The 26,039-nt window shown below is 43.6% G+C and overlaps 1 protein-coding gene across 1 annotated transcript in view; it reads right to left on the reverse strand.

Moving 5' to 3' along the window:
* The window catches only part of CDYL2 (chromodomain Y like 2), a 60,776-nt gene extending 36,228 nt beyond the window's left edge, over positions 1-24,548 (reverse strand). Inside the window, exon 1 of the mRNA XM_054170052.1 lies at positions 24,346-24,548. Coding sequence (XP_054026027.1) covers positions 24,346-24,369 — 24 coding nt within the window. The 5' untranslated portion in view covers positions 24,370-24,548. The remainder of the gene's footprint in view (positions 1-24,345) is intronic.
* Between the last annotated feature and the right edge of the window lie 1,491 nt (positions 24,549-26,039).

Consider the following 26,039-nt stretch of genomic DNA (forward strand, 5'->3'; position numbering starts at 1 on the left):
CCTCTGCTGTGCTACCAGTGACTCATTGCTTTACAAATTCTACAGGTTGAACTGTCATAAAATAACCCCTATCTTCTAGTGTGGAAGGTAGAAAAATACTTCCTGTGGTGGGTTGAAGTTCCCGCCCAGCATTAACTTTGCCAGACCAACTCCATTAGAAGCCCTTTTACAGCAAAGTGGTAGAATCACAGAATGGTCTGGGCCAGAAGGGACCTCCAAAGGTCATCTAGTCCGACCTCCCTGCAATCAGCAGGGACGTCCTCAACTAGACCAGGTTGCCCAGGGCCTCATCGAGCCTCACCTTGAATATCTCCAGATAATGAGCATGAAGATGGGACAGTCTGTGTTTTGGAGAGCTGTTGGGCACTTGGTCACTCAGAGCTGCTGAGACAATTTCAAGGTGGCACAAGCTTTGGCTGTTCAGAGAAGCTCTACCTACTCAGTGTGACAACTAAAGAGAACTGTCCCAGAGCAGCTTGCCCTGCAGAGCTCTTGCAGAGCTTACATCTCGGGGAGAAGATGAGAGTCAACAGGAGGGTACAGCATGCTGAGGGGGCTGCAAGTTGGTACTGTTCACTCCAAGTGGCCACTGAACAACACATTGTCCTTACCTAAGTTTCTGAAGTTAATTTCTCAGTCATCTTTGAAAGGACAATGTAATAGCTTTGCAGATATCTTCAAGGAACGTGTCCCATATTAAAATGATAGTCTGGTGGCTCTGTGTTGGTAAACAGGACAAATGGATAATCAGAGCATATATTAGGTGGTTACTCCAAGAGTCAGGATGTGGAATAGCAGTTTTTGGGTATGATGTGTAAAGAATGTCCAGTGACAGGATGTCACAGGGAGCCAAAGGATTTTTGAGATGATCAATATATATTTGACAAAGCAGCAAGGCAAAAAGAATTCCCAGTTTACAGGCCTGAACATGAAGGAGGATGGTAATCCCTTCCCCATCACTGAGACAGAAGAGAGAAGGAAACAAAGAACCCTGTCCATTATATTAATGGCTGGAGAGGGATAAGGAGGTGTCAGAAGGATATATCATCTATCCTTTTCCTGCTTTCTATCCAAACTAGAATAGGAGGCAACTGGTTGGGAACATCCACATAGCAAATGTAGTAACAGTCAAATTTGTGAATAATATCATGCAGGGATAGGTTTTAGAAGGAAAGGGCTAAAAATAGATAACTTTGTACAATATAGAAGGTTTTCCTTTTAGTGAAAAGCTAAAGTAGAAATTTGTAAAGTGGTGGGATAATAAGAGAAGTCATGAAACACAAAGGTTTCTTTCAGACTTCAGGAGAATTCTTCATTTTCTTGGTTACATGAATGAAGTTAATGTGATGGCACAATATAGCAATGAGCCAAAAGGAAAGGTAGAGCAGAAGAAAGGAATAAAGAAACAGGCTTTGGGCAACTATAATGGCATGAGAGGAGCACAGAATTTTACAAGTAAGTATCCAGGATACCAGTGCAACATCACAGGAAAATGGCACTTTTCAAAAATTATCTGTGAAGGAGTAATTGTCAAAAAGGAAGAATAATACATCGTTATCCCTCAGAAACAGCAGTCAGATGAGCAGGGTCAGCGGGCCAAGTTTTGGCCTCAATTATTGCATTGGTTTTCTCTGCAGATCTGTATTCAGTCCAGTGTAAAAGTAAGTTACCACTGATGCCTGGAAGGAGCAGCTGATCTGTATTCAGTCCAGTGTAAAAGTAAGTTACTACTGGTGCCTGGAAGGAACAAACTATCTTGCGGACAGTAGTAAAGGCAGTTCTGAAAGCTGTCAGCATTCATCAGAAGGATGCATTTAAAATCATCTGGTAGGAATCTGCATGTAAAAAATGGGGCCAGTGCTCTAAAGGTGGAGATGCAAGGCATAAAAGCATACCCATTGATTTAACATAAGGGTGTGTTTTGAAGCTATTAGATGGACTATGTGTGAGGAGGATGTTTGCTTGCAGTGTCTGCAGTGACTCAGACTGACTACACCACACTGCCTGGCAGGCTCCGGCTGCGTGCAACCGTGAAACTCCTCTGGCAATGGCAGAGTCCCCTGGGAGCTGCTACCAGAGCAGCATGCCACGGAGGAGATGATCACAGGTTACCCTCCTGCTGTCCTCAGACCCTAGATCCTCTTGAAAGCTGACTTTGGCAACTGATGGTCACCATTTCTTGACCTCAGTGAGTCCTGTTTCAGCCTTGGTAATTTGCAGAAGCTAAGGAAGTGTTACTTGATGAGTTCCTTTAGTCATCATTATGCTTGATCACAGGATTTCAGCCAAGCGTTGGCAGTACTTTGAGCCGTAGGGGTTGCTCTAGACTGAAATCCATTGCTCCTTCAGAGTGGTCCCAAGGAACAGCCATGGGGTTTCGTTGGTGCAGAGGTACAGATCTTGCTGTCCTGCCCAAACTGCCTGCCAGATCACTCCAAGGGTTACTGTGGAGGTCTGTGCTGCATCTCCATGCTGACAGCTATCTTCGTTTCTACTGCTAGATGATGCAGACACACCAAGAGTCAGGGTGAGACTGGAACTCTGATGAAGCTGAGGAAGCATTTAGAAATGTCTGTGCTCAAAGCAACGTTGAATATGTAAGGAGTGAATATATTACTGGGAAAATTTTCCATCTATTTGTTAGTCAGATTCCTAACTCGGCGGTCATGCTAATACCTCAGCTGCTCCTGGATGCACTTACAGCAAAGATGTGGCAAAGGGCTTTGTTCCACGTGCCTCCATAGAATGGGGCACTATATTTTTATAAATGTAGGGTTTCTGAGATTTATTCCCTACATTTGTCTCACTGGGATTAGGCTAGTGTATGTTCTCTCTGTGGCACTATGCCAGTCACAGACCAAAGCTGTGGAAGGCTGCAGCTGTCTGCTTGTTATTAATCGAGGGTTAGTGCAGAGACCAACACACACTGGTGCTCCAACACCCAGACTGCTTTCCAGATACTTTATGAATGGAAGCTTAAGTTCACACTTTAGCATACGAAACCTCTGAATCACATTGCATGTGAAGATCTCACTTCAGTTTATGAAGTTACTAGAAGGAGTTTTAACAAATGGCTAATAATTTGTTAGACACTCTATGAATCTTGCACCTAATTCATCTTCTAATTCTACTGAGTCCATAATAATCTTCTGATGTCCTCACTGTCATCCCAAGCACAAACTATACATGTAGTCAAATGATGAAACAGATGTCCAGAGAGGCTGTGGAACATCCACTCTTGGAGGTACTTGGAACTTCACTGAACAAGACCCTCAGACCTATCCATCCCTTCTAACCTACATACAATTCTACAGTATACACATGTTGCCTAAGTTTTTTTACTAATAATATATTAATCATTTTCCACTTGGAAAAGCATTTCCATTTGGAAAACTGAGTTCTAATGCAATCTGTGGAAGTGGGTGTATGAAGTGACTCAATTAAGCCGAGTTTGGATTTACCAGGCAGCTGGAAGGGAGTTTCCCACAAGCGTCTCCGAAGTTCCTTCTTTCCTTGACCTGATGATCCTTGGGGTCTCTTCCAACCTTAGTTACTGTGATACTGTGATACCATCGAGGTTTGTTGGCTTCTAGGTGATATGGAAAGACTAATCTACTCTCTGAGACATACAAGGGAGAGATGGGGTGGCAGACCGAGGTCAGCTGATCACAAGGTTGAAAAGATTTTCATAGTCATAAAATAGACACTTTGAAACACATTGTGGAGTGATTATTCAGTGCATTTTCAGTGTTTGTATGAACATTCAGAATAAGGAACGTGCTATGCTGGGGTATGAACATACTACATGCTCTGTGATAGCAGCTAAATATTTCCTCTTTGTCCAATGTGAAGGCATTAAAGACAGGGTAAGAGGGATAAGTTATCATACATTTACCATAAAACGAGACATGCTAATACTCTTGTAGTTCTTGGACATATCCTGGAGGTTTGTGCAGAGATAGTAACAGAATGCTCCACAGGACAGGATGGTGCTTTAAGGTCTGAGATTGTTTCTAGTCCTCTTCACCACCTCCGCCGCTTTTTTCATTTTTATGTGTCATTATGTATGTTAAGTTCTGATGATTTGAAGATTTCAGGATGAGATGCACATAGTTCAAGTTATTAGTTTAGTTCCAAGGGAACAAGAAACTTCAGGTAGTCATGGAAAAAGAGTTCCAACAAACTGATAGTTTGTCTTTAAATAATCAAAGACTTTATTCCTAGAGAGTGTGTTTCTCCAGTTACTACTCTGAAATGTTGTTTTCATAGATACAAAGCACCATGCAAATCTATCCTACTAAGTGGATACTAATGATCATTACTATTATTTAAAAGCATAATAGGTGGAGCTTGGAGCAGTGAGCACTTTCCTTTAATATGTAGTGTGCCACAATGTTTTACTGGCTCTTGAAGTTAAATAGTCAGAATACGTTCATTGCAGAACTGAGTATAGAGTGTCTGTCAGTCGGCACTAGTGATTGCTCAGTGTGCCCCACAGACAAAGATGTTGGGTGTGCAGTATAAAAATATGGTGTTCTTCTGGCAAAGACCTTGCCTTTGGGTGCTGGATGTCACATGCAGCGTTTGGGACATGCACTGTGCAGTACAGAGCAAATACAGCACATGTGCTAGCGCATGCTGCGCTGGCTTCACAATTGCTGCCTTTTGGGTTCTGTCAATGCACACAAACACTCAGTGCAGATTTTAAAAGGCAACTTTGCACCTGTGAATGACTTTTAAAGGGAATCTGAGATAGTTTACAACATGTGTAAAGATACATGCTGGTTAGATGGCTGCCAGTAGGGAAAAATGAATGGCATGTTTGGTTTCTCCCTACATGGCTAGAAAGAGACTTCTGAAGGTGGCAGTAAGGGAGAACAAAATGTGTGAATCACCTGCACGTCTCCGGCATTTTGGTGGGCATTTTCTTACTCAGATGAGCAGTGTGAGGTGTTTAGTTTCTTCTGATGGCCATACAGTATGAAATCATTCTCTACTCAATGTAATCACAATGTCTGAAATCTTTCCATTTTCTCTTGTTTGGTGATGTGCTTCCCCATTTTCTAAACCCTCCGTAACAGTAAATGTATTAACAGTGGAGAGATCTGCTCAAGTTCACACAGTATCACAGTATCACCAAGGTTGGAAGAGACTTTGAGGATCATCGAGTCCAACCTGTCTCCACATACCTCATGACTAGACCATGGCACCAAGTGCCACGTCCAATCTCCTCTTGAACACCTCCAGGGACGGTGACTCCATGTTCATCAATAAGGCACCTCAATTTTGTGTAAAGGAATATAATTGGCTTTTTTCTTCAACATAAAAATCTGTTTGGCTTCAGGTTTCTTTATAATAGATATTTAGAGAGTGAAGAGATTTTTCAAGCTCTCATCTACCCTGGAGTTTGTGTTCTGGGATCTTGGTTCTTTCCCCATCTGATACCTGTCTAGTTATGGGACAGTAAGTAAGCAATATGAAATCTATTTGTGAAAGCAATTGTGAGCATTGTTCAATGAATGACATCCTGTGATCATCTAAAAAAGCTACTTGTACCATGCAAAGATGTCTAATCCTACAGTCCTAGAGCCTTAAGTACTGAAAATTTCAGCTACAGGAGAGTGATTTGCACTTTCCTCAAAACCCAGAACTCCTTCTTGAGCAGGTGGTCACCATGCCTTCCTTAGAACTATAGGTTTTTAACCACTGTTTAAAAGAAAAGGCTAATGTTTTAATAATGGTGAAAGACTCTACATGTTTGAGCTTGAGCTTTTTAGCATTTTAGGTGTTTATTTTGTAGCACAATCTAAAAATGAAGAATACAGAACTACTGAAAGAAAAGTGACCTTCCAGAGCAAATGACATAGGGTATTACCAAATCCTTGTCCATGTCAACAAAGTTTGCCCTTTTTTTGGCAAATGCTGAGATTGTGGTTGTAAAACTTCTGAGGCTGTAGTGTCTTGATAACATTTTGAAAACACCCTGGCATACAGATCTAGAGCAAGTTTGATACACCATGGCACTGAAGGAGTACCAATGCCACTTCCACTGAAGTGGAACCTATGTTCCCCTCAAGTGTGATGGCCCACACTTGATTAGTTAACTGTCACGACATTACTTACAGGCCCACAGATTTACAGAATTGAAGGCTAAAAGGGACAATTATATATCCATGCAGCCTGTCTTGGGTTCAGAGGAATGCTTTTCATTCAGCAGCTCCACACCAGGTCCCAAATTCTGATTTAGTTAAACAACATCTATTAGAAAATCACTGTGTCTTAATTTAAGTGACACAGTTAGGGAATCCAAGTGCGGCACATAAAATGGTATAGCCCTAATGGTAAGAAGTGCATCTCATTTCTAATTTATGGAAGGTAAACATCCAGCCACTGGCACCTTTCCTATCTCTGTTAGCTCATTTCATTTTCCAGACCTTAAATCCTGCAGAGTGGTTTGCAGCTAGCAGAACAGATGGTCTCCATATTTCTTTAAGTTCTGTAAAATTTGGGTGCTAATGTGATGGCTCTGTCTAAAATTTTGTAGCTGCTTCAGAAGCCATATTCTAAAGTTTCATCATAAGTGTTAGGATTCATCACTCGTGTTTAAAGTTCAAATTCACATTATTCCATGCAGTTTTGAGGCAGAACATTTTTATGACATGCAGGACTGCAATAACTGTAGATCAGTGTCACTTATTTTCTTTCTGTTATTGCTTAGAAAAATAATAAAGCTCTTAAAGATGGCAGGAAAAAATGTAGGGAAGATGTGCTCAGTTCTGCACCCCACTTTTATTCCTGTTATGCATAAATTTTACTAATTAAGTGTCTTAAATCTGTACTCACGCATTCAGTCATATGGACAGAAAGAAGAGTTTGCCCCTGTGCTAGACTGGATCATTGAAACAACTATGTGATTACCCACATCTGTCTACAAACTGCTTTACATCTGCATAAATCTGTACCCTTTCTGAAACAGGACAACAAGAAGGCTCCAAGGAGACCTTATTGTGGCCTTCCAGTATCAGAAGGGGACCTACAAGAAAGCTGGTGAGGGACCTTTTAGGGTGTCAGGTAATGATAGGCCTGGGGGGAACGGAACAAAAATAGACATGGGTAGATTCAGATTGGATGCTAGGAAGAAATTCATTCCCATGAGGGTGATGAGGCACTGGAACAGGTTGCCCAGAGAAGTGGTAGAAGCCTCATCCCTGGAGGTTTTTAAGGCCAGGCTGAATGTGGCTCTGAGCAACCTGATCTAGTGTGATGTGCCCCTGCCCATGGCAGGGGGGTTGGAACTAGATAATCCTTGAGGTCCCTTCCAACCCTAACAATTCTATGGTTCTATATCCTCATTTGTTTGTGAAAAATTCAACTGCTAAATATTTATCTGAATTTCTTTTGAGCCAGGAAACTACCTAAATGCAAAACCTCAAAAAAGAAGTAGTATCTGAAAGTTACACATACTGTAAAAATCTAATAATCTATGTTCAAAGTAAAAAACAACCACCAAAACAAGACACTGTCAGTGTTTGGGGTTTTTAAAACTACATGTTATGAATTAAAATTAATGAATTAAATTATGCTGGAACACTTTAGGAATGCTCTCAGAGCAGGCATATAAAGCACTGATCAAATGTAAGGAAAGAGTTCAACTACTTTGCATTTAATGGTTTCTTTACCTTTTTACCATAGTAAAGTACATTCAAGTACAAAGGATTAGTATCCTTTGGATGCATGTGTCCCAAAATAAGGAAGGTTGCTTTTGCTGACCTGAGAAACCATTCTCTAGGCACAAGTGATTCACAACAGACTGTGCTGTGGGACATGAAGAAGTAACAGCATTTTTTTCTCATCCTCAAACTTACTAAATAGTTTGAGACTTTTGGGATATGTATAAGAACTGCTGTCACTTCAGAGCAGATAGCAAACCAAAATTACATTATTTTCTCAAATGAAATTCAGGACTAGTGAATCAATTTCCACTAAAATAACTCTGTTCTGCATTTCAGAGATCAGGGAACTCCATGGGGTAAATGCAGTCAGTAGTTTGCATTAATGGTACATAAGCTCACTGGTCCAGGGCAGCTGAGTATGAATGAGATTTTCATTCACTGATGTAAGTACATAAGCTACATCTCCTTGTCCTTATAATACTTTTGTAGCCTACATGAAAAGTTGTACACACTGAGCTTAATTTTGAAGCCAAGTATTCTGTGGATTCAGCCGTGGACAACCTGTTGCACTTCCCAAGTATTCCGTATGTGTGGAGGCAGCACAGAGAGGTGGTGGGGTGCCAGAGAGCTGGAGGTGGGCAGCGGGGGTTGCAGGGCTGTCTATGGGGGCAAGACCAGCCAGGGATGGGATGAGATGGGACAGAAAAGCACAGAAAAGAGCTGGGCACAGAGGAAGTGCTTTACAGCCTTCAGAATAGAACAAGTAGTTTGGGGTTAGGAATGATCTTGCAGTCACTGTACACATAGCCTAAATGGAAGAAAGCGACTGCCTTACCCATGGAGAGTTACTACTTTGTGAAGCTAGACACAATCAGAAATGAGCAGCACAGATCTATCATAAGGAAAGGCACAACAATCCTGTTGTGTTCTCTGATGCCTTCATTCTCCTGGCACCATGAGCATTCCAGAAAGTTGTGAATGCTTTCACTTAAGGGCTAGACCCTCAGGTATGTTTTGGTTTTAGGCACCTGAAAACCTTTTCTAAAGGCTTCATAAGAAAGGAAGCAAAAGACAGATTTACCAAATAGTAATAATAATAGATAGCATTTTTTTAATATACCCAAGTTATGTTCCTGTAAGTGACAGCAGAACCCAGCACATCAGACATTTCCCTAATCACCTGAGTCAAATGCTACAGACTATGTCTTAGGAGAAGTCACAAAGCATTACACTACTGGTAGGTTCTGATTTGTTATTTACACAATGCTATACTCACAGCTATGAATAATCAAATCTCTCCAGCACTGTAATGAGCAAGGGCAACTTGCTTAGTTACAGCTGGTTTTTGAATGACTTTTACAAAAATAATTAGCCCTAGGGCTTCTTGTTTTCTTGGTGTACCTAGCTTATTTCTCAGCTTTTGGTATTAAAGCACACTGCAATAATTTTATAAATGTAATTTTTTAGCTTTTTAGTGTTCCAAAGTAGACTGACCAGGAATATATTATTTACAACACCTGTCCATTAATAAAACTGTACTATAGCCAGAATGCAGGTCTGATGGTACTTTTCTTTTAAAATGATACCAGTTCAGTGCCTTCAGTAACTTTTAGGTTTCTGGTGAATGATTTTCTGCAGAGAAGACCTGAGAGTTTCCCAGCTCTTTCCTCCGGTGCATTTTCAGTCCTAACAACTATGGAATCTGGGTGTTAGAAATCCTTTCTAGAAGCCACCACCAGCATTAGGGGGAGAGGGTGAGAACTCTGCTTGTTGTAAGATAGAGCCTGATACAGATTTCCATTTCTTTTGATGACAGTTCCTAGCTGTGACTATAGACCTTTAGGAGATCTCCTTCCATCCTGTTTTGCTAAACGAGAGAGAAACGGTGCTTCAATGAATTTTGCCCTTTGAAGGCCAGTGTCCATACTGCACATGAAATGAATCCTTGCCATTCATGTTTTCCAACAACACTGACATTTCAGTTTCAATCATGTGATGAGGCTGCTTAACAAAAATGCCGACTCCTTATCTTCTGTGGGTACTCGTGTTACAAAGCAAATCAGTTTTTTTCTGTGAGTACGGATCTCCTAAACTTCTGTGAACATCTATCTATGGACATGGGGACCTGGGACAGTGGCTGTTGGCAGTACAATGTCATTTAAGCTCCATTCAGAAATGTCTGATCAACTTGATGCTGGAAACAGCTGCTAAAGCGGGTGAGCTACTTACAGCAGGGTTGCTGATGTTGCTGAAATTGGTGCAGCACAGCACCGGTGCATTTTTTTAGAGCTCCACAGCACACAAGGCTCAAAGGTCAGACTGAGAGCACTGCTTTGTAGGACTGAGAAATCCAAAGAAACTCTCAGTCCTATATAGGATTTATTAAGCTCATTAAAATAACACCCAGTTCTAAATGAGCCACAGATTTACATCCTCTCTGTTGTGGCTCTTGAAACTCAGAGAGTGTGATTCCCCCACAATAGCAGCGAGAAGCCACAGATCGAAAGCAGCTGCCACCATGTTTGCAAAAGGGAACGTGCTCCTAGCAGTTTGCAGTTTCTGTCGCTGAAGTGTGGCAGCTACCAGTTTGCTCCATTCAGAGACGTCTCTCTTTGAGTCAGAGGTTCAAGTAACCTTCTCAGAAATAGAGCTAAAGACTAGTCACTTCAAAAGAAAAAAACAAGACTGTAACCCAGCCTTGGCTGACCCTGCCTCTCTTGGTTCCACTGCAGAGCCCTGTTACACTGGTGTATCATCAGAGGGGGAATGAACAGGTAGGTCTTCTAGCAGTTCTGCTGTGAGATCTGAGGCTTATCACACCATTCCTCTGCTAACCCTGAGGCTTATAACTCAAGTACTTTCCGAATCTTGAATAAGTGATATACCAAATACCAAATATCTGTAGGCAATCCCCAGATATTCCCTTGATGCCTGTATGCATTTAAATACACATCCAAAACATACCTTTGTGATTCTTACTACTGAACAACTTCCTCACTGCATAACCCTGCACTCTGAGAGATCAACTGCCATTGGACTGCAATTTTTGATTATCAGAGATGCTCATGATGTACTGCCTCCAGTTCTGGAGCCCCTATTACAGGAAGGATCTGGATGTGCTGGAGTGTGTCCAGAAAAGGGCTATGAGGATGATTAGAGGGCTGGAGCACCTCTCCTATGAGGACAGACTGAGAGAGTTGGGACTATCCAGTCTGGAGAAGAGAAAGATCTGAGGAGACCTTATTGTGGCCTTCCAGTATCTGAAGGGGGCTACAAGAAAGCTGGTGCAGGACTTTTTAGAGTGTCAGGTAGTGACAGGACCAGGGGGAATGGAACAAAAATAGACATGGGTAGATTCAGAGTGGATGTTAGGAAGAAATTCTTGCCCATGAGGGTGGTGAAACACTGAAAGAGAATGCCCAAGGAGGTGGTAGAAGCCTCCTCCCTGGAGGTTTTTAAGGCTGGATGTGGCTCTAAGCAACCTGATCTAGTGTGAGGTGTCCCTGCCCATGGCAGGGGGATTGGAACTGGATGATCTTTGAGGTCCCTTCCAACCCTAACAGTTCTATGATTCTATGATCTTTGAATGGCTTCCTTGGGGTGGTAATAGGAGCAACAGCACCTGGACATGAAATAAGAAATGTTTAAAGAATGTTCTGTTAGAGCTATTTGGAGCTGCATGAATCCCCAGCATTAGTAAGGGAATCTGGACATTTTACAGGAGCATTACATTGAGACAGAAATGAATTAAGTCACCTAAGGAATTCTGCCTTGTTGCTTGGGGAGAAAACAGCACTAAAGAATGTTGTCCTTGGTTTGTGAGTTCTGCTTTGGACACGTATCTTGAAATGGACTGTAGAAAACCAAGGGGGTGTATGCTCTATGAAGTAACAGCAATGCAGGTTACACAACATAAAAGCATGGTTTACACATCTTAATTGATTAGCAAGCGAGACACTTTTTCCTTGTATAGTAAATAGGCTACAAGAACAGCAGGAGAGGTAAACTGCATCACTCATGGTACACATAGAAGGTCCAGTTCGCATTACAAGGAGACCTGCCTTTGTCTTCTAAACACAACAGGTTGTCTATGGTGTTTGATGTGAGTGGCTGAAGCACCAAAAAACCCCAGCAGCACAGTCGCAGAACAATTCAAATCACTGCCCACAGTAGCTTGTCAATAAGTGCACAGCCAGCAATACTTGGTTCCACTTCTGAGAGTGAGAAATGTGGCATCACTAGCACTAGAAATGCTATCAGTAATGTCATGTCTGAAAGCCAAAGTGCAGGAGGGTCGAACAATGCAGGAAAAAGATCCAGCATGCTTTGTGGTGCCTATGACAGAGCTAGGGAGACTTGCCATTCAGCTGGGTGAAAAAGCAGTCTTCCATCAATTCTTCTAGCAATGCCTTGAAGCTTTCAGAGGCAAGAACACAAGTTCATACAAGATTATGAACTGCAGCAGGCAGTCCATGTGTGGAGCCACGTTGTTCTCCAAAGGAAGTGCATTCACTCTATCAGTGTAAGCAAAGATTGACGAGAATAATAATCCAAAGCCTGTGATGTGTACAATGAAAAAAAAAAAAAGAGGGTGTCTTCTTTGGAGCTTGGAATTTTTGTAATCTTGACCCACCTGATCAATGCCATATAACACACTATTTGCAGAGGCCTTAGTCAGCAGCGAGAAATGACAAGGCCACCTTGGCACTCCTGCTTTAATCTGTCATCTGATGCCAGTGCATGGGAAAGGCACTGGAAGTCATTCACTACTGTGGAGAAGGCAGTAGGGAAGACAATAGCAGGGTGGTGGACGGGTGTCCTCCCAGTGGCCTCTGAATGGTCTTTGCTGAGCAAGGACAGGGGAGGAGCAGGGCACTCTCACACTACTTAGCTGCCATCAGGTCATGCGGACACCCTGCTGGTCATGTACTCTGATGGTGCATTTATACTTCAGCTCCCTTAAAAGCACCACGTTGGTACTGGACACAGAACAGTACAGCAGGTCCTAAACCAAAGGAAGGTCAGAGGAAGGAGCTGACCCAGATCACCTGGGCTCTGGAGGCACTGCTCAGCCCTGTGACACCAAACAATTTTTCTTTGGGAGACCCACGGTTCCCACAGTTAATTGGCCATTGCCACTCTTGACACCAAGAACCATAAACGAACTGCAGCAGTGAGAAAGCCGTAAAAACCAGCCAAGGACCTCATCCCCTTCATTTTATTAAGAAACATGCAAGTTTCTGTGGGTGTAAAGGAGCCACTATTGCCCTGGCATACGGAAAAAAATCATTATCAAACAGTTTTCCCCAGCGTTTCTGTTGCACCTTTTGTGTGTCAGCAGCACACCGATGATGAGGGTTTCTACTGTATATAAGACATCATCAGGCCATAAAGAGGAGTAACAGGAACATTCAGTGCCACTAAGTTTTGCAGCCTGAAAGGTCTATTTTTTATTTAATTGCCCATCTCACTTTGGTTTTATATATAAAGAGAGAAAAGCAAAATAAAACAAAATAAAAAGTTCACCTATTCTGCTGCTGCCAGAGAGCTGAAGCCGATGCCTACTGCTTCTTTCAGCTTCCTGTTACTTTTGTCACTGTTCCCATGCTACGATGTATTTTGCTGACTATACAAATACTGCATGCTATTATGTATTAATCTGCAGCATACAGTAATAGCAGCCATATAATAGTCACTGCTTGGGTAAAACACTGCCAAGTTCCACAGCATCTCCAGCATCTTTTTTTCTGACCATTATAGCACATCATTTATGATTTTTCAGCACAGAAGATGATGATGAGACAGTGGTAAGGTTTAATTACACAAGAGTGGAAGGTGCTTTTTAACTTTCCACATTCTTGGATTGTGAAACGCTTGAGTTCATGCCCCCAGACCCTCTTACAGTCTCACTTCCAGTTACCGTGGTTGAATCACAAAGTTTTAATTGCCCCTCATCATTTATTCCTTCAAGAACTTCCAGGTTATTTCCCCTGGAGTCATGTGAAGGCATTTTTAATATGCAAATGCAGTTTCCCTTATAATTCCTAGTACTTAATTTGGGATCCAGAAAGTCTCCATCCTCCTCCCTGTATGGATTTTGATACTCAAATTCTATTCCTATTTAATTTGAAGCTACACTGTTACATTGTACCACTGCTGAATCTAAAAGATTGCCACTTCCTCTGCTTTGGTGAGGATAAGTTCAATTAATTCTCATGCTAGGTGATTCTAAATTCATACATTCACATTTGCAATGGAGTCCACTCTTCCTCCCTTACATTAATCACCAAAACTTTGTGATCAACATCTTTGCGGCTAAAGAATCTCAGGATCCATCTACGAGCCCAGTAAGCGCTACTGTGCATTTTCTCTGCATGTAAACTGCCTCAGGAGGAATTCCCCAGCACCTCTCCTGTCAGACTCCCTGACACCTATTGCAAAAATTTCTGAAAGACAAATTCATCAGGTGTATTAATGTGATAATGTGACTTTCTATTTTGCAAAGCAGTCCCTTCTCCAAAATGGGAGATTCTAAAATACTATTAGAGAAAATGTCAATGTGCTTAAAGAGTAATCCATTAGCACGGCCAAACAAATTGTACAAAGCAGTTTAAAAAGCCCCTATGTAGTCTCACACTTCAATTTCTACTACCTACCTAAGTTCTACAACTGATAACACAAGCAAAGCTCTCTCCTTCATAGCTACCCTGCCATCTGAGAAGAGTTTACAGCAGCACTGCTCACTGCAGGAACTGCAAACTGACGTCAAAAAAAGAAGTTAATTTTGTATGTGTGAGAGAAATTGACAAGTGGAGCTGGTTGGTTAGAAATCAGACTGGTTATATTCCCAGATATCACTAATTACCATTGATGAAAAAATCCAACACAATGGCAGCTTGATGGGTTTGTTAACAGCTAGTGGCTTTTTAATGTATATTCAGGTAAGGCCTTTAAAGGTTGATAAATGTGTATTAGCAGCCCTGTAGAGCATGAAGGAAGCCTATGAATCCAATCTAAAATAAAAAAAAAGTACAGAAAAGTTGTGGATAAACCCTTTTAGATGCTGAAATGGTTCTCTCCCAGAAGTAGCAGAAAGCTGGTTTTGTTCATTAGAAACATTTTATTACATTAATATAACTTTCTAATAACACTGACTCGATCATTTGCCTCATTCCACACATTTACTCCAGAATTTTCTAGCTCATCTTTATCCTTTCTACCCCAGTTATTAGCCATAGCTACTGCAATGAGCCAGAACTTCATTGTTATTATGTCTGTTTGATTCAATGCTATTTCTACCACCTGCTGCATTTTGTGAGAAGTCTAAACTATGAGGTCTCTAAACAGAAACTGACCTTACTCTACTGATTTGTCCTTTAGTCTGCAAGGGTACTAATTGACAATGATTGGCAATTGGAGTACAGCTTGTAAGGCAAGTATGTTCATGATCTCTGCAGACCGTATCAACACCTTAGTCAATACCTATGTTTGTTTAATGACTGCAGTAAGTACAAAACTAAGAACTGCCATAGGAGTTCAGACTACAGGTCCACGTAGATCAACATGTTGTATATTCTAATAGAAATTAGTACTTGGTGCTTAGCAAACAGCATCTGTAGAATAAGCAGTGCCCTTGGTCTACCCTTCTAGCTTCTGGTGATTAGCGGTTTAAGGATTTTCTTTTGGTGCCAATAGGTATATAGAGATCTATCCTCCAGGAAGTTGTTTTGCCATGCTGCACACCCATTCATAGTTCTGACTTCCACAACATCCCATTAGCAATGAGTTCCACGACTTAAATACTGTGCAGGAGTACTTCCTTTGTCTTGGTCACTTGCCTAGTCATTTAATTTGCTGCATGTCTTTTCTTGTGCAATGAGATATAGCATTCATCACTGAATGAACTAATCATCCCCCACTTGTCTTCTCCATACCATTCATATCTTTCCTGAATACTTGTGCCAGACAGAAACTTGTCCTGAATAGTCTTTCAACCAATGGCCATTCCATGCTGTGCAGCACCCTGATGGCCCTTCTCTGCATAATTTCCAGTTCTGTGCTCATCTTGAAGTGGGTGCAGTACTACAGTTGTGAAAGCACAATGGGATTCCTCAGGGACCTGACCTTGATCATCTTCATTTTCATTCTCTCTCTTTTTTTGTTGTTGTTGTGACTAACACACAAAATCCCTGTTTTCTTCAGGTTTGCGTCCGATAAAGAGCTGTCTGGTTCTATGGACTGGACACCCATGAGGAGCTGGAACACACTTTCTAGTTCATTTTCATCTGAAGGGAGTGCAGTCACTGCTCTCCAAGACAGTTCTGTGATGCAGATGGAAGTGTGGTAAATAGGGATCACAGGGAGATTCACTTCAAAAGCACACACCTGATCCATAATAAAATACTAATGTAGGCACACCCAAAAACTTCCCACAATGGTTCCAAGATCTCTCCAGAACAGTAATGGCTTCTCCAGGGCTCAGTGCAGTGCATGTGTAATCAGGATTACCTTTCCTTTGATCATTAGCTTGCATTTATAAACACTGCATTTCAGCTGCTCTCACCCAGCTCTTCATTGTCCACCTCTCCCTTGACAAAGCCAATAATAATCTACAACTTAGCTTCAGTAAATGTGATGCTTTCCAAGTAACTGATGACTCTGTTGTACAACACAGGTCCCAGTACTGATGTTTGGATGCTCCACAGTAAGTACCCTTCATTGATTCCTCTCTGTGAACCAGGTAGCTAAGAGATGATCAACCCTTCTGGACCATGGCTTTGTTTCATTAGCAGCCCCTCCAGTGGGATATTATGAGCAGGTCTTTAAAAAACCCAGTTACACCAGCCACAGCCATTCTTATCCACAGATTGACCAAGAGTTCTGTGAGATGTGACTTTCCTCTAAGCATTCATGTTAACTCTTCTCCACACCAAGACATGTCCACACGTATTTGCTGTTTCTATTTCTTTTTATAGGTGCTACTAAATTGAGTGCAATGGAGCTCAGGCTTAATGATGTGTAGTCCCTTGTATCCCTTCTTAATCCACTGGGTGCTGAGCACACGAAAGTGATTGTATTACTGTAAGATGATTCGAAATCAACCCCATAAAAGTCTAAATAAGTACAGCAAAGTGCCTTATGGAAGAAGATATTTTCATTGTTCCTGTTTTGCCTCTCTAAAGGAAATGAATTGTGAGATTTGGAGGTGGTCTGTTAGAAATCTAGTAAAGCCCAAGGCAGGCAATTACTACTTTCCAAAAAAAAGTAAAAAAAAAAGTGCCTTCTCACACATTTTCAGTACTGTTTTTTGCTTTGGTATTTTGTTGTAGTCTATTGACCATACTGCTACCATTTACAATTCTGTAAGAGTCAACTTATTTCCCCTTCACAGTATCACAATATCACCAAGGTTGGAAGAAACCTCGAAGATCATCGAGTCCAACCTGTCACCACAGACCTCATGACTAGACCATGGCACCAAGTGCCACATCCAATCCCCTCTTGAACACCTCCAGGGATGGTGACTCCACCACCTCCCTGGGCAGCACATTCCAATGGTGAACGACTCTCTCAGTGAAGAACTTTCTCCTCATCTCGAGCCTAAACTTCCCCTCGTGCAGCTTGAGACTGTGTCCTCTTGTTCTGGTGCTGGTTGCTTGAGAGAAGAGACCAACTAACTCCTGGCTACAACCCCCCTTCAGGTAGTTGTAGACAGCAATGAGGTCACCCCTGAGCCTCCTCTTCTCCAGGCTAAACAATCCCAGCTCCCTCAGCCTCTCCTCATAGGGCTTGTGCTCAAGGCCTCTCCCCAGCCTTGTTGCCCTTCTCTGGACACGTTCAAGTGTCTTGATGTCCTTCTTAAACTGAGGGGCCCAGAACTGGACACAGGACTCAAGGTGTGGCCTAACCAATGCAGAGTACAGGGGCACAATGACTTCCTTCTCTGGTAAGCCACAAGAAGCATGCTTTTTTCACTCTCTGAGTCAGGCGTATCTCCTTACTGTGAAAGTTTTGAGAGACCTAAGAGATTTGCAACAGCAGTTTATGTTATGACTGATAAAGAGATAGCTTTGAAATAGGACTGGAATCAACATTTTCTCTGTGTAGTAGAAGAAAACAGATTGAAGTGCTATTTTCCTTCAGCTCTGCAGTATCATCAGTCTAAAGTTTTGATAATAAACAGAGTGTGGCATTGTTATTCAACAGACCAAAAGGACTATTTCCCTTTTGTCAAAACCAGAATATTCTTATTTGCATGAATGTAAAGCAAGCCAGCATGCACACATCCCACTACTAGTTTCCTGTGCTGCAAATATTTTACTTTAAATTGTTTGATATATTATACTGTTCTAATAGTTTAAAAGTTGCTCTAACAGTTTAAAAATGAGGAACACTTAACTGTTTAATCTTTTTTTTTCCAGTGTCAGGATGCCAGCTTCATAAAACAAGCTGCAGAAATTGTCCGGAAAATATATGGGTAAGGAGGAGCAACAAAAAGGGATTGCACTGATGAAAACATAGAAAGACAAGGAACTGTAATGCTGCTAAAAGTCAAATGAATGGACAAAGAAATGTTATTTACAGCATAGCTGGCCATCACAATCACTCCATTGATTTAAAAAAAATAATTGGCCAATTTCTTCCAATATTAGACCACATTTAAATGTTGCTGTTATTTGAACTGCGTCTCTCTAAACATTTTAACTTTCAGAAACAATTACTAAACAATGGGTTTATTGCTGGGTTTTAATTTTGAATCAAAGACCAGCCCAAAGCATGACACTGTGTGTGTTGTTCCGACAGCGTTACGAAAGCGTGTGTCATCTTCAGCTTCGGATGGGTCTCAACACTGAACTTGGACAACAAAGGGAAGCACGTTCAGTTCAGCGGCTTTGGTGGTGGGACAGCCTTCACTGCACGTGTCTAGATACCCAGGGTTATCTTCAGTAGCCCTTCCAAGCAGGACTATGCTTGTAACAGGTATCTTGAGATAAAACTACACTTGATCCAGATGAAACACTTCATCAAGATTGTAAGGAAACAGTAACATACATAAGAAATCCTTGGGTTTTAGTATCCCAAGCCATGCCAAGCAGTTTACAATGTAATGAGGAAGCTGGAATCATGGTAACAGAGTGACGTTCTAGGTAAACAAGACAGTCATTATGTGCTGTGTAAAGTTCCATATGTAGCTTGACACTGGAATTTCTTAGTATGATAATGAATATTGCCAGAGTCAGACAGTTAACACTTTTGAAACACACTCACTATCTGTAAGGTAGAAGACTACAAGACATGGATGGGAGGGACCTCAAGTTAACTCTTTGCTATTGGCTTTAAACCTGTGCGTGACCTACTGCCTAGATGATTGCCCTCTTCAGGATCGAAGAACACTCTCTGCACTGCAAATCACACCCAGTCTGGAAAAGTCCCAAAAAGTTCCATCAGGCAGCAAGATTTCTATCAACTATGGGCAACAGTGATCACAAGTTATCTTATTTCAAGGACAGCTGTCTCCTCAACACTGATTTTGATAATAGATCAATGACAGCATTGAAAGAAATAGCTGATTCTTCAAAATAGGTTTTAGTGAAGTTTTTCCACTAAGGACTCAGAGGTGTCATTTGCAGATGACCAGATGCTTAGGTGGTGGAACAAGCCTGGTATTGCTCAGGTCAGCACTGCACGTACCCCTTGCCATCCTACAGCAGGAGCAGGTGCTTAACTCTGTTCTATAGTGCCCAGATCCTACTTCAAGTCACTGTTCTCTGCTTGTGAAATCAGACTGGTTCCTTCAACATGGAGCTGTTAAATCAGTAAGAGGTTGATTTGAGAAACAGTAAAGTGCACTTAAATACAGCATCTTCTTGCAAGCCACCCCTGTCTTAGAAAATACATGTGTGAAATACTTTAAAAATAGATTTCTGCTTTCCAGTTCAATAAGCAGGTTTCAGTACGTGTCTCTTCTAAAAAGTGACCCCATTGAAAGACTTGCAAGATGGAAAGCTACAATGCCCAAACACTTCCAATTCCCTCACTTTGTAAAAAAAAAAATAAATTAAAAAAAAGATTATTTTCTAAACTCAGCATCTGCAAACCAAAACTAGCATCCAAAAATTCAGCTGTGTTCTCTCCAATTTGCAGGTCTCTACACGTAACTCAGCAGGCCAAACAATGCCACTATTATCTTCAAATTTTGACTTTGCAGGTACCTGAGTGCAGGGGTAAGTAAAAGATGCTGTATCCCACCTGGAAATAGATTATCTTATAAACTGGGGCTCATCCTTAGACAGCTGCATAAGCAGACCAAGATGAAATTGAAAGTTGTCACTATGGTGGACGAGCCTCCATGGGCATTGGATTATTTCAGTGAGAAGATGCCCTTTTTAAAAACATCACTTTTCCACAGAGAGCAACACTTTAATACAAAACCTGCTGAGTTTCAAAGACTGATTTTATTACTGTGATCCAGAAATACATGCATGTGACAGTCCCCTTCAGAGATTTAGCTAAAATCTTTAGATCACTTACGTTGGGTGCTGTAATATAATCTGACACAGTAGTAAAACAAGACTCCAGATTTAAACATCATCACCCCTGAATGTCTAATTGTGTTCAGTGTATAGAAACCCAAAAATTATTAGATTAAAAGAGAAACAAAAAAAGGCATCAAGATCAGCTTCATGAGTATCTCCATGACAATTGATAATTAATTAATATATTCATCGATAAAGTGGAAATTTACTGTAGTAAATGAGAAGCTCTGTGCTAGGGAAAAAAAAGTTAGGTGCACTCTTCATATAGAATTTTTTTCCCCACTCTAAAGTCATCTTAGCTACTTCTCATACCAGAGCCTTCGTGAGAACTATTTGGGATCAGATAACATGAGAACTAAATTGTACATGGAAAATACAAAATACTCCTTCAAATTACTGACAGTAGCTTTAATGTGAATCAACACACTCAGTTTTGGAGAGTAAGTACATTACCCTTTTGGTTTGGTACCAGAATTAACAAGGATTTCCTATCCAGACATCCACCAGCGTTATTTGAATCAGAAAGCAAACCAGGGCTGCCTTACTGCCTTTTGACAACACCCTTCTATCAAGTCCTTCACTTTCACTTTGTTATTTCTAGGAAACATCCACATAGTCCTTTAATTGGTTACGTCTTATGAGGAAGAGCAGAGAAAAAACCACCACCAAAGGACTATTCCATGGCTCTTTCACCCAGTCAGAAAAGCTTGAAGTCACGAGCACATGGAAGTCCAGCAAAGCCAAACTAGCATTTTACATAGCTTGAGAATTAGACTAAAATATCTACAGTATTCCACATTGCTCAAGGAAAAGAAGTATTTACTTTAAAAAAAAACACTTCAAAACGAACACCTACCTTCTATCACAAAAGGGAAACCTCTCTCTTCGGATGTAAAATGCCTTGGTTCTACTACACTAATCTAGAACTACCAGTGAGCACAGAATTCCCAATGGGTGTTCTTTTGATTCTAGAATAAGTTGGTACGTGTTTCACAGTCCTACAAAATACATAACAGGAGGTACTGCAGGTGATTAGAAGCCATTTCTAACCAGGAAAGGGCACCTAAGTTAACCAAACACTGAGGTTTTGTCTGTGATCTTCTTTTACTCAATAGAAAGCTATTAATTGATTTTCTCTTTAGGTTTAAAAGATTTTAAAGATTTTTAAAATAAAGCAGCAATAGAAAATGAATGAACTGACAGGACAAACACACACAGCTCTTGCCAAAACTTACAATTTTACATACTTGTGTTTCCTGAGTGCCACCAAAACATGAGAAGTTAGTGTGGGAAATACAGATTATACTTTCTAATGTGCTTTATTATGGCTTCTAGATCATGGCTGGCTTTAACAAAAATCATTTTGCAGCCATAATAAATGCTCACAACTGCAGAGGTAATGGCTGTCTGATTTGCTGAAGCTGAGTAAGAATTCTTGAAGGACTCAGAGATTACTACTGGAGTCAAAGGGGAATCAGGAGAGTAGTGTACATATGCAATGTCACCACAAGCCTCAAATAATTTATTTACACCAATAGCCCCAGTGTATGTCAAGCTAAAATCCTGAAACTGTTCAGTGGTCATCCTGCTGTTCACTTGGTCAAGAGGAGAGAAAAGCACGATGTACCCAAGCAAGAATGAACGTGTCAGCTCGGAAAGCACAAATACCAACTAGTGTGGGACATCACAGCTCTAAGAGCTTCTTTCTAAGGAGCCCCTTTGATACAGCTGGCTTTCTGGGACAGGAAGGAGCAGGGAGGCAAACCTGAGTAAATTTTTAAAGGAAGCTACTACCATCTGTATACCTGCTGCCTACTACACATACAAACTGTTCAGATTTCTAGATACTACTTCTGACCTCCATCATGGAAAACCTCATGGTAAAGATGCAAAATGTAGACAGATTGGTGATTGATAATCGCAGCCCTGCAACATCCTTTCCCCCATGTGTCCAACATGAAGACTTTACAACCTGACCAGCTGAGAAGGTCATATTCTGAACACACAACAAGGAATGATTAGCCATACTTCCTCTTACCTGTTCTGGGAGATACAATTCTTACGTATCATACACTGATAAGCAAAAGTAGTTCAAATGGAGTACCAAAGAAAGGATGTGGTTCAGAGGCTCTGAACCACAGCAGCCAAGAGTCACATTCATCCATACAAATGCCTGTAGTAGCTGGGCCTAGAACTGATGGCCAACTGGGTTATAAGTGTGCTCTAGAACACCTCCATTCCAGGTTCCTACTTGAGCAGCATCACCACATGCCACACAGTAGTACTCAGTGCTCACATCCAACTGCCAAATGTTGTCATCTTACAGTAACACAAAGATTATAAAAAAGCAGAATTTTATGATGAGTAGGAGCAAAACCAGCATGGCTACCATGAGCTACTCCAAACCTCTGAAGGAGACTTAGCCAAGACCAGGAAAAGATCCTGCATGAATCCCAGAAGTTATAAATTTTATCACCAACTTTTTTGAGTCAAAGTTGCTCTTCACAGTACTCCCACTGGCTACACCAGGCACAACATCAATACAGTTGGCATGCAATATCCTTCAAATTGCAAAGTAATATCACAGATACCACAAATAGATACCACTGTTCAAATACCCATGTAATTCTGGTACTTTAAGATCATGTAGGAGAGTGTAAGTGCTGTTCACTTGAAAGGAGCTTTGTATCCTACTCAGCAAAACAAAGTCCTCACAGAACAACATCATCCCTTAACTATGACCTTCGTTGAAGACTTTGAAAGACCATGACAAACTAAAAACTGTCTATGTGGAACCTGCCAGATCTTCCACTTCTTGCACTTAAGACCCTACGCCTGGTCATCGAGATCATCAAATGGAGATTAAGTCCATCCATGTTCAACAAACTGCAGGTGCAATTCCATACCCAAGCACACCTTGACAGTTGAGCAGTCAGTGCCTCATGATCAGCACACAGTTCCAACTGGAAGGTGATCGTTCTGTCCTAGCCTTTAAACTGTGCACTCCAGACAACCACAACATCAATGGCCATTTCACCAGGGACATGAAGCATGAGGAGGTGCTCCAGACCAACAACCATCTAGGATGTCCAGTCCTGTCTGGTTGGTTGAGGTGGTAGACCTCCACCTTGGTTACACTTACTGGAGCTGGTTATTTAAAACACTTGGGTCCAGTCCTTCACATTTTTAATTTCTGCTTTCTCCCTTCTTCTCCTCTGGCACGGGATGAGCGGCTAGGCTAGTTCTCCGTTTGGGCATTAGAACTGGGTGCCTGAGGTCAAAATTTGGCTGGGTCTCGCCCACTGCCTGCCAGCTGCTTTTCCCCTCCCTCTTCCCGACCTGGAAACCGGGCGACTGTCGCCCGATGCATCGCCGTTCACCCCGCCGCTGCGGCCGGGGCCGGGGGGACTGTACACCGGGCTACAGGGAGGGGGGGCCGGGGCCAGCGCGGCCACGCCGCCCGCCCCACCTGGCACCCCGGGCCGCCCGGCCCCGTCGGAGCGGGGCCCCCGCCAAACTTCGGAGACCGCCGTGGTGGCGGGGTCGCAGCACGGCCCCCCGCGCCCGCCCGGCCGCCGCCCCCGCAGCACCCCGGGCGTGAGGTGAAGCAACCTGGCGCCGGCTCCTGCACTTTGCACAGCGGGCGCAGAGCCGCCTCCATCCCTGCGCCTCCCGGCAGCGCTAAGGCGCATTTTTTCGCACTAATCTGCACATTCAGCACGTCCAGAGCGCCTGTGACTTTACCTGGACTTTCTCCACTCTCCGGGCTCATCACACTGCGATCGCCTCCCCATCCTACCGCTAACTCTCGCTCTCCTTCACTCCTTCCTCCTCCTCTCTTGCAAGGCCTGCTAAGATCAAGCCCGATGGAAAGTAGAGAGAGAAAGAGAAAGAGAGAGGCAGAGGGAAGGGAGGGTAGCTGCTCCATCCCTCCCTCCCCCCCTCCTCGGCACACACGCCAGCCCTTTTCCCCCCACCCCAGTCCTTTCCTCGGCAATTTCCTCCGCTCTTCGGCAACTACGAGGGCTCCGCGCAGGGGCTCCCGAACGCGCCACCGCTGCCCTCCGCGGCGCCCCGGCCGGCGCCCCCCCTCCCGCCGCCCTCCCGCCCCGCGGCGCCCCGCGGCCCCCCGCTACCTCGTAAAGGTCCCCTGAAGCCATGCTGGGTTGCGGGACTGGGCTCCTCCGCGCCGTCTCCCTCTCTCCACCTCTCCCGCTCCCCCACTCGCTCTCTCTGTTGAGTAAACTGTGTTTTGCAGAATGACAGGCTTTGGGGCTGGCTGTGCGCAGAATCAGAGGCGAGGAGAGGCAGAGAGGCAGGCGGCGGGGCTGGCGTAACCACCAGCAGCAGCTCGGGCACAGCACAGCGCCGGGAGCCGCGTCTCCCCCGCGGCGGCGGTGCCGGCGCCCCCCCCACCCCTTCCCCTCCACACACACCCTGCCTGCCCGCCCACCCGCCACCCTTCCCGCCCCGGTGGGGAGGGAGACGGGGACGGGGACCGGGACGGGTTCCCCCGCGCCCTCCGATAGAGAAAGTCCCGGGGCCGCTCGGAGGCCTCCTCTTCTTCCTCCCTCCCCCCTGCTCCCACCCCACTCCGAGCCGGGAGCGCTTCAAACTCTTTCCGCGGCCTAAACAAATAAATAAATAAACGGAACATTTAAATAACAAAATAAGAAGGGGGCAGGAGCGGCGCGCGGCGGGGAGGGCCGCGGCGCCCGCCCAAGGTCACCGCGCGGAGAGGCGGGCGCGGGGCCGGCTCCCTGCCGCCTGCCTCGGGCGGCCCTGCGGCCACCTTCCCGCTCCTCGGCGCCGCATGGCCGCCCCACCCACCCCATGGCCATCGCCGAGGAAACGGAGGTGGCGGGAACCCTTCCGTCAACCCCGAGGAGAGGCAGCCTGGGGAGGGCGGCGGGTTTCGGGGCCACCTCTCGCCTCCACCGGCTCCCGCTGTCCGCCAAGCCAGGAGAGGCCTTGTCCGCTCCCTTGCAGCCATTTTGCAAATTAGCCATCGCTCTCCAGGAAATGGAAGCCGTAGGCCCCCCGCCACCTGGTCTTCACGTGGAGGCAGCGGGTGGCAGGCGCTTTGAGGCGGCCACGGGGCGCGGGGTGGCACAGAGCTGTTGGCAGTTGCCACGTTAGAGCTGTCTGTGCCTTTCCTCTGAGCAAGTGGGTTGGCCCATGGCTGCTGGTGTCTTCGAGGCCCAGCATGGTGGCTTACCCAAGTGAGGCATCCCTGTGACGATGTCACAAGGCAAGATGGACATCATCTTGATCTCTCACTAGACTTTTTCTGCCATTGCCATCAAATATCTCCTGCTCTGTGACTCCCAGGCTGAGGTTTTCTCACATGAACTCATGAACTTGGCCATCAGTGACACAAACTAACTGGTTGAGAGAAGAAGCCCTGCTGCCCGCCAGGCACAGTGGAGTCTTGAGGAGACAGGAGCTGGTCTGTGGCAAAGGGCTCTTAGCATGACACTGTGGCCACCATGAAGCAAAGGGCTATACTCTGTGGGGGCCATTTGAGTACCAAGTCATGTTCCTGCAGCTTCTCCAGGTAAAGTGTCGATTATCTGTTTGGTGTTAACCTTCTTGATACCTAAGAGTAGCATTAGGATTTGCTCTGACCAGCTCTTCACACCTTGACTTCGTAGCCAGCCTACTGCAGTTGTTACCAGCTTTTAGACCCCATGTTTTCATCTCATAGCTGACATGTGGTAGCCACTCTCCTTGAGTCTAGGAGTGATGTGGAATGCTGGGTGGTCTGGCTTTGCCATGGTCGTGGCTTATGTTCATTGTGTTGGCATTTCTCATTGTTTGGTTTCAATCC

Source organism: Dryobates pubescens, chromosome 19 (assembly GCF_014839835.1).
Source record: "Dryobates pubescens isolate bDryPub1 chromosome 19, bDryPub1.pri, whole genome shotgun sequence".
Taxonomy (NCBI): Eukaryota; Metazoa; Chordata; class Aves; order Piciformes; family Picidae; genus Dryobates; species Dryobates pubescens.